This window comes from Papio anubis, chromosome 7, assembly GCF_008728515.1.
Source record: "Papio anubis isolate 15944 chromosome 7, Panubis1.0, whole genome shotgun sequence".
NCBI classification, from domain to species: Eukaryota; Metazoa; Chordata; class Mammalia; order Primates; family Cercopithecidae; genus Papio; species Papio anubis.
In genome coordinates, this window is record NC_044982.1 from 37,365,274 (window position 1) to 37,381,540 (window position 16,267).

Below are 16,267 nucleotides of genomic sequence, written 5' to 3' on the forward strand. Positions count from 1 at the left end.
ATATACGGAACTGTTTTGTATTATTTTAATTTACATAAATGGTATCATACTAAATAATCAATTCTGCAATGCAGTTCTTTTCCCCCCTAACATCATATTTTTTAGCTCCATTCATACTGATATATATACTGATCGATTTCATTTATTTTACTCCTGCAAGGTACTCCAGCCCAAGTGGGTGGTCCCGCTTCCTTTGCATGGAACTCTCTAGGGTATAATAAATAACACCAAGAATTTCCCTGACCTCACAGGTTCTAATCTGGAGAGCCTAAGTCAATTGCAGGGGCTCTCCCCAGGCTGCATCCTTCTACTCCCTAACACCTTCCAAACTCTGCCCCCGTCCCTCTATCTTCCCACAGCTATGGCAGCTGCTACGGTCACCCCTTCCTCACTCCAATCCTTTGTCTGACCCATGAGTACCTCTCGGCCCTCTGAGGCTCCCCATCTGGACTTGAAGGTATAAGGGAACTAAGATCCTTCGCAGAATCTGTTTTCCCCTTGTAAGCTGTAGGTGGTGGGTATCCTGACAAGTAGGTGTGTCCACAGCTTTGAAGCCGGGCAGTCCTGGTAGAATCCTGGCTCTGTTGGCAAGTAACCTGCCATCTCTGAGTCAAGTTCTGATGTGTAAAATGAGGACAGTAATAATCAGCTTGAGGCCTGCTGTGCTGGTCAAGGGGGAAAGTACCAGAACAAACCGGACAGTCAAAAAGTGCTTCTATCCCTGCTGTCTTCTGATCTATTATCAAACCAGCAGCCGCAGCAATCTCTCAAATCATATTACTCTTCTGTTTATGAGATTTCCAAGACTACATTCACACATATACAAGGCTCTGCAATATTTGCCTGGGTCTCCCAGATTGTTTACTCAGGAGGAAGCCAACCACCATACTATGAAGACACACAAGACACACAAGGAGGCCTGTGGAGACCCACGTGGAGAACTGAGGTCTTCTGCCAACAGCGAACGCCAACTTGCCAATCATATGAGAGAAACACCTTCAATCCTTTAGATAACGACAGCCCTGGCTGACATCTGTTTGCAACCACATGAGAAAACCCAGAACCATTTAGCCAAGCCACTCCCAAATTCCTTGACCCAATGAGAGAGAATAAATAATTATTGTTTTAAGTCATTAAGTTTTGGGGTGATTTGTTACATAGAACTAGGTAACTAATACACAAATTAACAAATAATAACTTATAGTACAAATGTGTATATTAATTTGTATAACAATTTGTATTTGTATACTCCATCTCCAAAAAAAAAATGCTTGTACAGCATTTACTATGAGTTAGGCACAATTCCAAACTCTAGATGGGAATTAACTCAATCTTCAGAGTAACCCTCTAAAATGAGGATTACTAGTATCCCCATTTTACAGACGAGAAGCCAGAGGCACAGAATGCTTAAGTAACTTGCTAGTAAGTGGCAGAACTAGAACCCCGACACTTTGGCTCCAATGTCCACTATGCTATGCTGCACCCTGAACAAAGCCATCATCAGAAATTTAGCACCAAGAAGCAGGACATGTTCTCAAATCCACAGCTCCTGTTTTTAAGTGAAGAAGAGGAAAGACAGAAAAAGAGCCACCCCCTCCCATTTCTCCCAGACCCTGCAGATTCCTACTCTTCTTGGGTTTATGGCTCTAACGATGTCCTATGTTGCCAGTAAGCTGACCCCGGATCAGAGCCAAGCTCACCCTCACCAAGTAGGTGAAGGGGGTATTGAGATTTTCCCGATAGGAATGCTTACTAAAATGTCACACATCTCCTTAGCTAGGATTCTGGCCCAAGGAGATGAGAATGTGTCTTCTGCACATGTTCTGGCTCAATGTAAGCCTCATCTCTGCTTCTTCAAAGTGGCCGATGTCTTAAAGCATATCAGATCTCTAAAGTGGAGAAAAATCACTCCAAGAAGACATCCTCACCTAATGCAGGATTAGTAAATACAAGGTGCATGTCCTAGGGTCCCTTTCCAAGCCCTTTACAGACATGGCGAATTGATCATAGCCTCTTTCCCGCTCGGCCTGGAGGCAGCTCCAGAATCCTCATCGCAGTGCTCCAGGCTGCCACTTCCACAGGTTCTGAGTTGGCATTAGAGCTGAGACCTACTTGTCATTCTGGCTCTAACAGGACAAAGACAAAACACCAAAAGCAACAGACTGGAACTAATCCCTCTACCTTCCAGGGGAGTAAAAGGCTTCTCGCCTCCACTGCTCCTACCCCTCCTCCAAAACCCATTTTCATCACAGCAAGAGCTTAGAAGGGATTTCTAAAAGAGAAGACACTGCAAAAAATATTGACCTTGTTTTTAATGATGATATGAGGACTAGGGCCCATGCTGGGAGGTATCCCATGCTCACGGATAATGGTGAATTAGGAACCAATAGCTCAGCAGCAGCTGGAATGGAAAGATCTAATCCTGAAGTCAAGGTAAACTAGGATGCACAGCCAGATTCTTCACTTTATATATGGTCATGCATTCCTTATCCATTCTGAGAAATGTGTAATTAGGCAAGTTCATCACTGTGCAAACATCAGAGTGCACTTACACAAACCTAGATGGTATATATAACCTCCAGCACAACTAGGCTATATGGGATACCCTGTTGCTCCTAGGCTACAAACCTGGATAGCATGTTACTGTCCTGAATGGTAGGCAACGGTAACACAATAAGTATTTTTATATCTGTAGGTATCTAAACCTAGAAAAAGTAGAGTAAAAATACAGTACAGAAGACAAAAAATGGTAGACTTGTACAGGCCACATACCATGAATGGAGCTTGCAGGACTGGGAATTGCTGTGGGTGAGTCAGTGAGTCCGTGATGAGTGAATGGGAAGGTCTAGGATGTTACATGACTGTAGACTTTATAAACACTGTATATGTAGTCTACACTAAATTGATTTTTTGAAATAAAGTTAATTGTGCTGCAACATTACAATGGCTATAGGGTCAGTAGGTGAAGACTATTGCAGTTCCATTATAATCTCATGGGACCACTGTCGTGTATGTAGTCCATGGTTGACTAAAACATCGTTGCAGCACATGACTGTATAACCTTCCTTGGATAATCTCCTAGCATTTTTTGATTATTTATTTATTTGAGATGGAGTCTCACTCTGTTGCCCAGGTTGGAATGCAGTGGTGCGATCTTGGCTCACTGCAAGCTCCACCTCCCAGCTTCAAGCAATTCTTGTGACTCCCCTTCTTGAGCAGCTGGGATTACAAGTGCATGCCACCAGGCCCGGTTAATATTTTTGTAGAGATGGGGCTTCACCATGTTAGCCAGCCTGGTCTTGAACTCCTGACCTCAGACGATCTGCCCTCCTCGGCCTCCCAAAGTGCTGGGATTACAGGCATGAGCCACAGCACCTGGTCCCTCCTAGCACTTAAGAGAGGGCATATGCATGAATGTGAGTGCCAGCACTGCCCAGTGGAAATAGACTGCAAGCTGTGTATGCAAGTTAAAATTTTCTAGTAGCCACATAACATACAAAGAAATAGATGAAGTTAACTTGAATAATATGTTATTTCACCTAATATATCCAATTATCATTTCAATATGTAAAAAATACTAGCAAGGCATTTTAGTTCTTTTTCTGTCTTTGAAATCCGATATCTATTTTACAGCAGATTTCAATTCAGATACTAAATTTTCAGTACAGATACTTGATCTGTATTGAGATTTCACAAAAATTTACAGTTGAAAATATAGATTCCACACACCGAAGTTCTAAACATTCCCAAATATTTTCCCACAGCTAAAATGAGAGTTGTTTCAAAACTTAAATCAATGAGAATCAAAATGAAAAGTTCAGTTCCTCAGTTGCACTAACCACATTCTAAGCACTCGGTGGCCACCTATGGCTGGCGACCACTGCATTGGTGAGTACAGTCTGGACCCTGTGCCGAGGAGGGCTCTCCCCAGCCTTGGGCAGATGCCAGCCTCCCATTGGAGCTCCTATGACTCGGCTTGGTTTCGGGGATCCCAGGGACTGGCTCCTCTGAGCACTCTTTCAGACCTGTCACTTTATGCCCAGTTTTCCTCTCTGCCAGGGATCTTTCTTGGGATCTCTGGTTGGCCTGCCCTCAGTTTTGCCCCAGCACTGGCCTTCAGATCTCCAAGCTCCATAGGCCTTGAGCTAGCCCATCCTTACCTCGCTGTGAGTCCCAGCCCCAGAGCCCTGGCCCCGGTGTGGTTCAGGCACCCTGCATTGTCTGGAAGAGGTAGTTGGGTGATGCTGTGTTCTCTGGTATACAAAAAAAAAAACCAAACTGTAGTCGGCAGTCTTGGGGTACATCCAGCGATGAGCCATTTCCCATTGTTGTTTTGGGAGAAGGCCTCTGCCGTGTTCATGCCCCCACAAGGCACCACCAAGACTGCACTCACCCATCACCGTGGGTAGCCTCTGCTTTCCACTTGGAGATGCGCTTTGGCCTGCTGCTCCCTTGCCTTCCCTGGTCCTTGCGGTGTGTTTACCCTGACCTTTGGTTCTCCTTCTTCATCCGGCCTCCAGGTTGGTGCGGTATTTCTGGGGGCTGTGCTCAGTCCTGACTGCTTCGCCCCTTCAAATCACCAGATCCCCAGCAAGCCATCACTAGGCGATCACATGTTCTTTCTCCCTGAGCCCCAGGCTGCGCTGCTCCCCATCCCTGGGATAGTACCCCAGGCCTCCCACACTCCCTGCATTTCCCTATCGAGTGAGAACTTCCACAGGGAGGGGAAAAGATGACTTCCAAGCAAATAATCAGGTCACAGACGTGTGAGGCATCAGAAGCGGAGCCCCCTGGAGCAGACCGCTCACCTGGCAACTTTGGAAGGCAACTCAGGTTGCCTCAGTGGGCTGTGGCAGCCCAAGGCCAGCTTCCCTTACTTGACATGAAAGACCTTGAAGTAACAGAAGCCCTCCCCTACAGTTTGTTTAAAGAAGCTACAGGCAGAGCTGCTGTGAGAAGATGAAGGGATGAAAATCTGAACTTTGACAAGCAGCATCTCACAGGGTGCGACTGCCAGGGGATTGGAACTGTGTGTGACCCAAACCACAGAAAAAAGCTGCCTGCAGCTTGCCAGAGACACACGACGCTGTGTCATACCAGTCACCTGGGCACTGGAGGAGCCACTGAACCTCAGAGGACACACCTCAGAAGGGCCCGGCAGAGCTGTCTGCCTCCTGAGGGCAGCCCCTTTTATCCACTGCCTGCCCGAAAAACAGCTGCACAGTGCCCACTCCCACCCAGCAGTGACTACCCGCCCCACACGAGTGCCTGCTCTGTGTCTCAGGGAAGGCCCCAGAAAAATTCAGCCTGCAGGGGGTCTGCTCGAACAGAGGAAAAGCTGTGGGGAGGGGCAGGGATTCCAAGTTCCTGCATTGCCAGAAAACAATTTCCAGAGTCCCAACTGTACCAGAAGAGAACACCACGAACCAGACAAGGAGACAAAGGCGGGTTTGATCAGGTACCACCATTCAGAGGAATTCTCCATCCCACACAAAACTCTCCTTCCAGACAGAGTCCTCCCCAGCCTGCCCCACTCCGATATTTCAACAAGGCCTCCATTATCTGTTCCCTTTTACATCGCTTAGGGCACCAGCACCCTCCACCAGCCTCACATCACACCTCCCTTGCCCATCATACACACACACACACACACACACACCCTTACAGAGCCCGTCTCACCGCCCTTCCTGGCTCACACATCACACACTTCTTGCACTGGGCTCACCATCACGCACCACACACTGCGTTCACTGTCCTTGTCCCAGTCCATCCGTTATCCATCCATCCATTCCCCTCTTCCTTCCTAAGACCCTCCACCTAAGATCCACCTCCCTCAGACCACCGTCAGATCTCCTCAGACCCCCTTCCACTGGTTTCTCCACATTCCACATACCTTCTAAACACCACCTTCCCACACACCACACATACCACAACACATTGATCCACATTTATAAAAGAATAAGAGTGTTCCAAGACCTCAGAACATTCCATGAGACCTACACTTACCTCATGGAACCAACTTGCTTTATACTGTCCTGCAAAGGAAAAAGTCTTAAAAGAAAAAGAACCAGCACTAACAATAAATTTGGGCATCTTGCTGGAAAAGGTGCCTGAATGAACAGCCACAGTTCAGTTCCCCACCAAGAGCCCTGTGCACCAGGTGCCCATATATCACACACACATCACACATTCCACACAACATACACACTACACATACACATACCACAAACACCACACACCACACCCCACACATACCACACACAACACACATTGATCCCACATTATAAGGAAATGAAGTGTTCCAAGACACAGAACATTTTCCAACGAACCTACACTTACCTCCTTAAGAACCAACACTTTTATACACACACATATCCTGCAAAGGAAAAAAGTCTTAAAAAAAGAAAAAAGAACCAACACTAACAACTAAATTTGAGCATCTTGCTGGAAAATTTTCTGAAATGAATGACACAGTTCCCTGATTTACCAAGCCTGTGCACCGAGTGGAATTTATCACTTCCTGATGATTCAGGGACGGATTTCTGAGCCTATCTTTACCACAGTCTGCAAGGCCTAATGGTCTGGCCTCTGCTGTGGGCACTTTTCCTCCTGCTCCAGCTGCCCCTCTAAGCACACACTCTCCGGGGATGGCGCCCTGGCCTAGGCTGTCTGGAACACTATCTTCCTAGAGGTCCGCATGGCTCACTCTCTTTGCATGCCAATGCCATCTCCAATGAAGTCTTACCAGAGGCCTTTCCTGGCCATCCTTTTGCCATCTTTCTGCCCCCTTATGCTGCTTTACTTTCGTAGTATTTGCCACCACCTAATATATCTTTCTCTGTTTATTTTCTGCCTCTCCCTGCTAGAATATGAGCCCCTTGAGAGCTTGGATTTTACCTGGTTTGTTATTTCCAGGCCTGTAACAGTCCTAGAACATAGTACGTGCTCAGTAAATAATTGTCAAGAGAATGAATAGATGCTGCCTTCAGCATTCTGATCTTGTGTGTATGTGGAGGCAGCAGGGGCCAGGGCCACTCCTACCTCACACAGCCCTTCCTGGCTAGGCCTTTGCTGTCAGCTGTCACTTCTCAGTGTGTCAGCAGCTCCTAGTAATTCCCTCATCTTGCTTCATCCAATCTACTATATTTGTAACCTAGGAAAACTGAAAGTTGCCAGGAGATGACCAACCCCCTGAACTACTGAAATCAATTGTTATAAACAATGTTAATTTCCAGACTGTGGCCTATGGGCGATTCCATGCCTGTCTTCTGAGTAAAGTCCACGGGTGTTGTGGCTATTTATGCTCTGCAAAGGGGTCTTTGTAGCTTCCTTCTGGTCTTCCAAGATTGTTGAGATATCTGAAGTCTACTTGTAGACACTTCTGTATACATGCCTGTGTGTTCTCAGACACACTCACAAATATCTTAGGCTTCTAGTACAGCAGGCAGGGAGCTGCGTAACTCCATCAGACTGTGTTTCAAGGGAAGAGAAAGGGGAAGGAGGAGGGCCAGTTTATTCCTTATGAGAATTTAAAGGTTACAGCCCTTCTCAACACATGTGGTCGAGGTCTCTGTACACCTCACTCTCTGGTCTTAGTCTCCTTAATTCAAGCACTATCAGGACTTAAGCCCTGGCTGAAGGCCACCTCACTTTTGTGTGAGAAGTTCAACAAAGTCCAAGATGATTTCAGCTGATAGGGACCTCCGACATCCTGTAGTTCAACCCTCACCTGACAGATGAGGAAACTATGGTCCACAGAGTGGAAGTGACTCACCTAAGGAAACACAGTCCCTTGTGGGCAGGGCTGAGCCTAGAAATGGGATCCCTCGGCCTTCATTCACATCCTCTCTCCATTCCCTCTCTCCATCCCCTGCTGACAGCCAACTTCTGTTTCCATCCTGAGCCACTCCATTCTGCCTGGCCCATCTAGGGGCCTAGGAAAATCCTGCAACAGCACAATTCACATGAAGGCATGTCACCCGCCTCTAACTCTGAGACAATGTTGTCCCTGCTCTACAGAGAGCCACACCTCACTTTGTGAAACAGCAAGAAAGAGGAGCTGGTGCTCCTCAGCGAAATGTGAAGTTATTCCTAATGGGTCTGGAGAAGTGGGAAGGCGGTACCTGGGCAGACCTGCCTCCATGCCGCCTCAAATTTTGCCTGAGCCTTATCTTCCCTACATAATATGATCAACAAGCTTCTTCCAGTCGCCCCCTCTTTCCCAAAGTACCTCTGGCCTGCCACTCCTGTCTGGTGTGAAATGTTCACAAAAGTCCCCTGGGTGACCATACTGTCTCTAGCCAGATACAGTTCAAGGGTGCAGCCGAAGTTTAGGGGTGTGGGGAGACAAGCAGGCCAGGGCTGTGGCTTCTCCATAAGCACACAGTTCAGGGGCACTGCTAGCCAGCGCCACCCCAGGCAGCAACAGTCAGGGCCCTGGGCGACAGGACAGGTAACCTGGAAATCACACCTGGGTTGGATTGGGAAAATAGAAGTGGAATATGGGAAGAGTCAGACTCAAGGTGCCTCCACCAGGCAGAAACACGTATGCAGGCCTCAGTCCTGGGAGAGGAAAGATGCTAAAGACCAGTGCCTCCAACTTTGCAGCTTTGCCTCTGACCAGCCTTGGCTTCCTCTCTCTGTCCTTGCTTGGCAGCTCCAAAGGAACAGGGCAGAGAGGAGTACAGCAGAAGTTATGCATTTCTGGTCGTTACCCTGTCCTGGGCTGGCCTCAGTGCATGGGGCCCGCCTATTTCCCAGGGTGCAGGGCTCTTGCTGTGCAATAATTGGGCCCTATTTCATGACAGAGAGTCTTTTTTCTCCCTTTCCCGCTGCTGTTGGGTGCACTTAAGGGCCAACGGGGAGCGTGGAGAGAAACCCTGGCCGGCCTTTGGACTGCTCCGATGTTGGATGGTTCTGTGAGAATGTTTTCCTTCTGCTGCAAAGAAATTTCTCTCCCTGCATCTTTCACCTCCTGGCTCCAGTTCTATTCCTTGGAACCCTACAGAATAATTCAAATAAAGTCTCTTGCCTTTTCTGAAAGTTGGCTCAATGCTAAGTTTTGATGGGGAGTCAGAAGTGTGAGATGTGGTTAAGAAGGTTATACTTTGATTTTGGAGTCAAGAGTGATCTTAAACAGTCATCAAATATGTTTTTAAAATAATTATCTTTGTTGGTTTGAACACTGTCATGTCAATGGGTGCTTATTACAGAAAATGTGGGGGTAAAAACCCAAAAGATGGAAGGAGGGATTGCCCATAATCCTGCCTCCCTACTGCCAACATTTTGTTCTGTATGGTTTTTGCATTTTTTTCCCCAACAAATGTTTGTGGAGTGAATACAAAGCAAGGTGCTGATTCAGGTGCCCCAGAAAAGATGCACTGATAGACCAGGCTTGGATCTTGCCCAGAAGATGCTCCAGGGGAAGGAAGACATGAGCCCGGGCTTTGGAGTCAGAAACACCTAGTGTCAGGCACACTTACTAGTTGTCAGAGCATGAGTAAGTGTGTTTACTCGTATGAGAACTTAACAATGGCACCTATCTCATTAGGTTGTTGAGGGGATTCAGAGAGGTAAGCTTGTAAAACACACAGCATCCAGGTCTCCAATGAATGTTGTCACTATCAACATAACAGAGTATACAGTGACTATGGAGGCTAGACAGGTAAGCTTTCAGAGAAGAGGGACTAAACCACTTGACACCATTTTCAGAGTGGGCTACACACAGTCGGTGACCATACCAGGCAAGCACACTGATTAACTGAACCGAATTTACTGCCCAAGTATAATCAGCGTTGACTCATGTCTGAAAGCTTGGCTCCTCTGTTTCTCTCCACGTCTGTTTAGCCTCCTGTGTCTTTGCTTTACTGTTCATGGGGAAGGTGCTTAAGGTCTCCTCAAGAAGCAGACAGGGTATAAATCTTCAATCTTGTAACTGTAATGACGACTTGGCTATAGGCTCCCCTCTAACCTCAGGGAAGCTTCCTCCACTACAGTGAGACAGTCCCGTGGGCAACTCAGCCTGGTCCTGGTCTACCAGGGTTCCCCTACCTCTACCTTAAATGGCATTTCCAGGCCTAAGGGTTTCCTCTGCCTGCAGAGAGGACAAACACAGCCACCAGGGAAGGAAGCCATGCTCCCAAAGCTCTTGGAGCAGCGGGTGGGGGGGAAATGCTGTTACAGCACAGAAGTAGAAGACCTGCAGAAGAATGAGCAGCACCCTAAAACTAGTCCTGCACCCTTGGATCTCTGGCCTTCCAGGAAGGTAACTCTCGGGCTGGCAGCCGAGAGTTACCAACAAAGACCTCCCCACCCCCAGTCTTTGTTGCCTCTGGGCTGACCCCGTGTCCCAGAGGCAGGTCTCGAAAGGGCCCAGGAACAGACCCCATTGACAGGAAATCAGGCCCTTTGTATCTGAACATTTTTGGCTGGGCACGGTGGCTCATGCCTGTAATCCCAGCACTTTGGGAGGCCAAGGTGGGAGGATCCCCTTGAGTCCAGGAGTTCGAGACCAGCCTGAACAACATGGAAAGACGCTGTCTCTACAAAAATTATAAAAATTAGCCAGGTGTGGTGGCACACACTTGTAGTCCTAGCTATTCAGGATGCTGAGCAGGGGAATCGCTTGACCCCAGAAGGTTTCAGTGAATCATGACTGTGCCCCACGGCACTCCGGCCTAGGTGACAGAGTGAGACCCTGTGTCCAAAAAAAAGAAAAAAAAAGAAAAGAGGAAAAAAAAGAAAAGAAAAAAATCCGAACATTTTGACAAAGGGAATTGTGGGTGTTTGTGCTTCTTCCTCCTCACTGTCTTTCTCGAGTGTGGTACCTAAACCAATTAAATACGAAATCACTTTCTGTTATTATATTTAGGCAAATCATATTCCCACAGTTCCAAAATGCACACATTATAAATAAAATACAAATTCTTCTAGATCTTATTAAAGCATCTGCTCTCTGAGAACACTACCAGAAAAGCCATCATTTGCATCCCCTTCTGCTAGGTAAGCGGGGGCTTCCTACAAGGCCCCAAGAGTTCCTGTGGGAACTTCCCCTGACAGGAGCATGTCCCTCCATAAGCAGAAACTTCACAACACCTTTCAGGAGAACTCCCTTAAAGCCATGTATTTACATCTAGAAATGGAGCTATCATCTGCTTATCTCAGGATCAACAAACCTTGCACATCATTAACTCATCTTCAGCAGACAAAATAACCAAGGTCCAGAGATGTTAAGTATTGTGTCCATGGTTATTCAGCAGTATCCCAATTTCAGGCTAAGAAACTCCAGTTTAAGAAAAATCTTGCCTAAATCTTTCACAATTCTAAATAGGAGACTGTTGACGCAAATGAGTGCACCTATACCGAAAATGAATAGCCTTTTTAAAAATTGTAAAGTGAAATTCCATGTAACACCTTAGCCTCCCACCCATGCCTGTTAGCGAACTGGCATATGGAAAACCTAAGTCCCAAACCAAAACAACCACAAATGTTCTTCCCAACTGTGAGGACTGAAGACTCAAGGCCAGCTGTGTCTGCCCTGCCTCCCAGTTTGGCTGCGGTCCTGTCCCAGCGTGCATCAGTGTAGATTCAAGGGGGTGTCCCCAGATCTACTGCCTCGCCCATCAAGTACAGCATAGAAAAATCACAAACCTTGCCACATCGTAAGCAGCCATATAGGGATGGAATCAGTATCTCCCTTTAGCTTTACAGATTCCATAGCCAAATTTTTCACATCAAAATTGGTGACACATGGGCTGACAGCAGGACAGAATATTAAAAATCAAGACCTCCTTGAGAAATCTGGCCATACGGTTGCCATGCCGACACCCTATAATGCCAAACAGGCATCGCCAAGGTCCAGAAGCAACTTGGCTGGCTTCGAATAGTCCAGACATTGTGAAAGCAGAGCTGCCTCCAGGTCCAGGCGCTTCTGCAGACCCTCCCTTTCCCAGCTCAGCTCTCTGACTCCCCAAGGGAGTGAGGATGACGCCTGTCTGAATTTGCCAGTCTCTGACAGCAGGGCTAGCCACATCATTCTCTAAGAATCTGAAAATCCACATGCAGCGTCCTGGCCCAACTAGACAGAGAAATGTTTCTGAATAAGTAGTTACCACAAACTGCAGGGAGAAAGTAAATTCTCAGCTGCACCTGCCCCTTTTAAGTTGAATAAAGGGTTCAATGCCTGCAGAAGCTTGAGCATACATCCCCCTACCTCCTTACTTAGAGCCAGGTTACAGTTGATAATAAAATATTAAGGTGATATGAATACAATATAATAATATTAAGGGCATGTGAAGCATTGACTGCTCCCAGAAATGGGTGAGAATCCTATTTCACTCCTTTAAGAAGCCTTGCTGTGCACTTTGGGAGGCTGAGGCGAATGGATCACATGAGGTCAGGAGTTCAAGACCAGCCTGGGCAACATGATGAAACTCTGTCTCTACTAAAACTACAAAAATTAGCTGAGAGTGGTGGCACATGCCTGTAGTCCCAGCTGCTCAAGAGGCTGAGACATGAGAATTGCTTGAACCCGGGAGGTGGAGGTTACAGTGAGCAAAGATCATGCCACCTCACTCCAGCCTGGGTGACAGAGTGAGACTCCATCTCAAAAAATAAAAGAAGTCTTGCTGTGTGCATCAATGTGGAGATGCAAGGAGCTTCCAGCATAGTTCCTGCATGGGTTACTTACATTCAGCTGTGAATCACATGGAAGTGAAATAACTGGAAGAGAGGAGTACAATGATACAATGCAAGGCAGTTGTCAAAAGTGGTGCATGACTAGGGGGTCAGTGCTGGTGGAACAGGCATCTAAAGCTTAAGAACAAAGAGGGAGCTGGCTGTGCCCCTAAGTGGCCACAGAAGGCTCTGCCACTCCCAGGGACTTCCATCCTCCCTTTCTTCCTGCACCTTCACTTCCCAGCTCCCAAGTATCTCCCTGATACTCCTTCATACTTTAAACTTAGCTTCCCGCTCTGAGACCTTTTCTTACCTGCAGCAAGTCAAACCCTGTGGGAATAAGCATGGACAAGAGGATATTTACTGGTGATTCTCATGACCTCCAATTCCCATCCCTCAAAATCAGTGCTGAATCCTTCCAGCAGGTCCCCTACACCATTCTGGGACTCTTGAGAAATGTGAGCGGCCCTCCCAATGGATCTTGCAGGACTCTGGAAGGAGCGGGAGAGAGGTGCATGGGCCAGGTCAGGGTTTAGGTTCCGGGTTCCGAAGCAGAGGCTCTGAGCAGCAGTCCCCTGTGCTCTCTTCCTTCTTCTCCTCCTCCCTGCCCAGCCTCTTTCTCCTCCCCTTCCAACTCAGACCCTCCTCCCATCACCTCACCAGAAAGAGGGACACAGCACTAGGGCTGTTTCTGTCACAGAGTATGAATGTGGCAGCTTGGGCTCCTGGGGAGGAAGCTCCCTGGGGTCTGGAGGCCACTGCTGGTTTGGACAGTTCCAGCTCCAACCTGTCCCTCTGCTCAGATCATAACACTCTGGGGTCTCAGCACAGGAGGCTTTTCCTCATCAGCTTTTTGTCCTGGGAGGACAGCCCAGAAGGGAACCTAATCAGGCTTGCCCCCAGAGAATTCACCCAGACTGGTAACTAGGACAAAACCCACAACCTCACCCCCCCACCCCCCAGGTCTCCTCAGGCAAAGCCCTGAAATAATGGTTCCTTTGCAGGGGGCTCGGAATCTGGGGTAGGATGGGAATATGAGGGGACACTCTCCAGTGAACTTCCCGATATTCCTGGGGTTCAGATCCGCGTCTGGATGCGTTTCTCGGATTCGGCTCCATACAAGCCTCAGCCCTCCGGACCTTGCACCTCCCCTGCAGAGCTCCTCACTCCCCCGCCCCCAGGCCCAGATCTTTCCTTGTCGGAATCGCCACGCTCTCTCCCTCCCTTACCCCCGCCCCACTCGGCTCTCCTCTTCCTGGTCCTCATCCGGCCAGGCTGCCCCGCCCTGGTAGGTCCCGAGGGTCGCCCGAGGCTCCCGTCCACCAACCGCCCCCGTCTGGAAGAACGCGCCCGCTCGAGCGCGCTCTCGGCGGGTGCCAAAGCCTCCCGCCTCAACAGGTGCCCCTGCCTGACCACACACAGCTCTGTCACCTGGGGCTCGGACGGAGACAGCGACAGGATCGCCCCCTGCAGGGCGGCTGCGGCTCCGCACGCCCCCGCCCGGGTCCCCAGAGCGCCAAGGGCCCCCGCAGCCCCGCCGCCGCCCCCGCTGTGCCACACCGCCTTTGTTTCCCCGCCCGCTTAGATGTCGCGAGGCTGACTTCATGCAAGGGTATCGCCAAGCTGGGGCGCTGACACTGCCCGCCCACCCGTGGTGGCAGACCCTAATGTTGGGAGTGAGGGACGCGTACAGTGAGAGACCTCTCCCCAACCCAGAGAACTCTAAGGGAGCTGAGTGTCCGCGCCGAAGAAGCGGGTTCAAGTTGACCCGGGCTCAGAAGGGCGCTCGAAGCTAGGCGCAGCGCCTAGAGAGCCTTCCCTACGCACGCCCCCACCCGATGTCCTTTGCCCCCAGAAGGCTGGAGAGGGGCTGCGCACTGCCACCTACGCGCTCGGCTGCGAGTGGCTCCCACAGCCCGCTCGCTGCGCGCTGGGCCCGGCAGCCTTCCGGGGCACACGAGGCTCCTGCAGCCCCCAGGACCCCGGCCCCGGTAGCGCAGAGCCGGGAAAGCCGCCACGTTCCCAGCCGCGCGCGCACGCCGGGCCCACCAAACTTGCAGCACTTTCTCCCAGCCCCCACCCTCTGTCACCCTCCCTTAGTCGGTGCGCCCCAGCCCCGCCGCCCAGCAGAGGTTGCCATAACAACGGGCAGGAATGCTCCAACATATACAAAGCCGGCCCAGCGCAGCGGGCACTCAGCCCCTGGCCGGGCCCCGCGCCCCCGGCCGCCGCGCAGGGGCTGGACGCGCGCCGCGGCTCCCTAGCCGGCCGCCCGACGCTCGGGGCGTACTCACAATGAGCGGGATGGTGCGGTCCTCGCGGAGCTGCTCCGGCCCGCGGCCGGCCCTCTGCGCGCCCCGGCCGCCTGAGGATGCTGCGTGGGCTCGGTTGTCCTGCCATAAGTAGTAGAAAGTGCCCAGGATCCAGGCTACGGTCAGGATGGCGATGGCATTGGCGCGGATCTTCCTCATGGTGGGCAGACGGGCGCCCTGGGTGGGGGCCGGGGCCGGCGTGCTCTAGGGGCCGGGGCGGGGGCGCTCGCAGCCCCAGCTGTTTGTTTTCGCTCGCGCCTAGCTGCTCAGTCCTGCAGAGCAGAAAAAGGAGAGAGGTGGCGGGGGGGCGGGGGGGTGATAGGGAGAGACAGGATCGCGGAGCGATCCTCACGGTCCTAATGCCCTTCAGCCCCGAGCGCGCGCGTCCCCCGGGCGCCCATTCATTCGCGCGCAGGGCCGGCCCCGCGCTCCAGCCGCCGCCGGCTGACCCACCCGGCCACTGCGCACTGGGAGAGGAGCGCGCCGGGTGGGAAGCGGCGCGGGCCTTCCTCCCGCGCCCGGGAACCCGGCGAGACAGACGCCCGCGGCGGAATGGCGACTGGCCAGAGCCAGCCTCGGCTCCCACCGCTAGATGACCGAACGCCCGGCAGCTGCCCCCGCGCGGCCCTGGTCGGTCCTGCCTACCCACACCCACCCCCGGACCGAGCGGCCCTGAGTCACCGACTGGAGACGCGCGACCCCCGACCTGGGCCAGCGCCGCGGAGCTGCAGTTCCGGGCTGCGCTTTGGCGCGGGATTCAAGGTGTGTTCGCCGAGTCCTTGGGTAGGGGCGGCTGGGCGGGGGAGAGTCCTGAGTTTGTACTGGAATCTGCAGCCAAGATTAGCCAGACAGGGCCCGCCCAGAGGAGGGATTGGAAGCTGGTGCACTTGACATTCGAGGAGAGCGAAGGGGAAACGACGCTGCCTCACAACCAGTGCTATGAGAGTGGGGGTACAGCCATTCCACATTTTTCACTGGCCTGGGGCTCCCAGATTTCACGATGCTTCCCCCTATCCCGCCCCATAGACCCTGGACAACCCTGAAATATCATCGTCAGCATTATTTCATCGGAAAGAAGGGAAGCAAGAGAGGCCGGATGATTCTCCCAAGGCCACACGGCTAATTAGTGGGCAGAGCCCAGTATGGAAGCCATCTCTCCATCTGACACCTTTCGACAAAGTGCAAAACGTGGTGGTGAGAGACGAGGACACAGACGCTGAGATTCCGCTCCAGCCCTAGAGGCACTGGGAATCAGGCGTGAACTACTCTTCAGGCAGAAA

At 50.7% G+C, this 16,267-nt stretch overlaps 1 protein-coding gene across 2 annotated transcripts in view; it reads right to left on the reverse strand.

Moving 5' to 3' along the window:
- GALNT16 (polypeptide N-acetylgalactosaminyltransferase 16) overlaps positions 1-15,381 on the reverse strand; it is a 96,313-nt gene extending 80,932 nt beyond the window's left edge. For both annotated transcript variants that reach the window (XM_017961276.2, XM_017961275.2), the window contains exon 1: positions 14,970-15,381. In XM_017961276.2, the coding sequence (XP_017816765.1) occupies positions 14,970-15,146 (177 nt within the window). In that variant the 5' untranslated portion in view covers positions 15,147-15,381. The remainder of the gene's footprint in view (positions 1-14,969) is intronic.
- Positions 15,382-16,267: the final 886 nt, after the last annotated feature.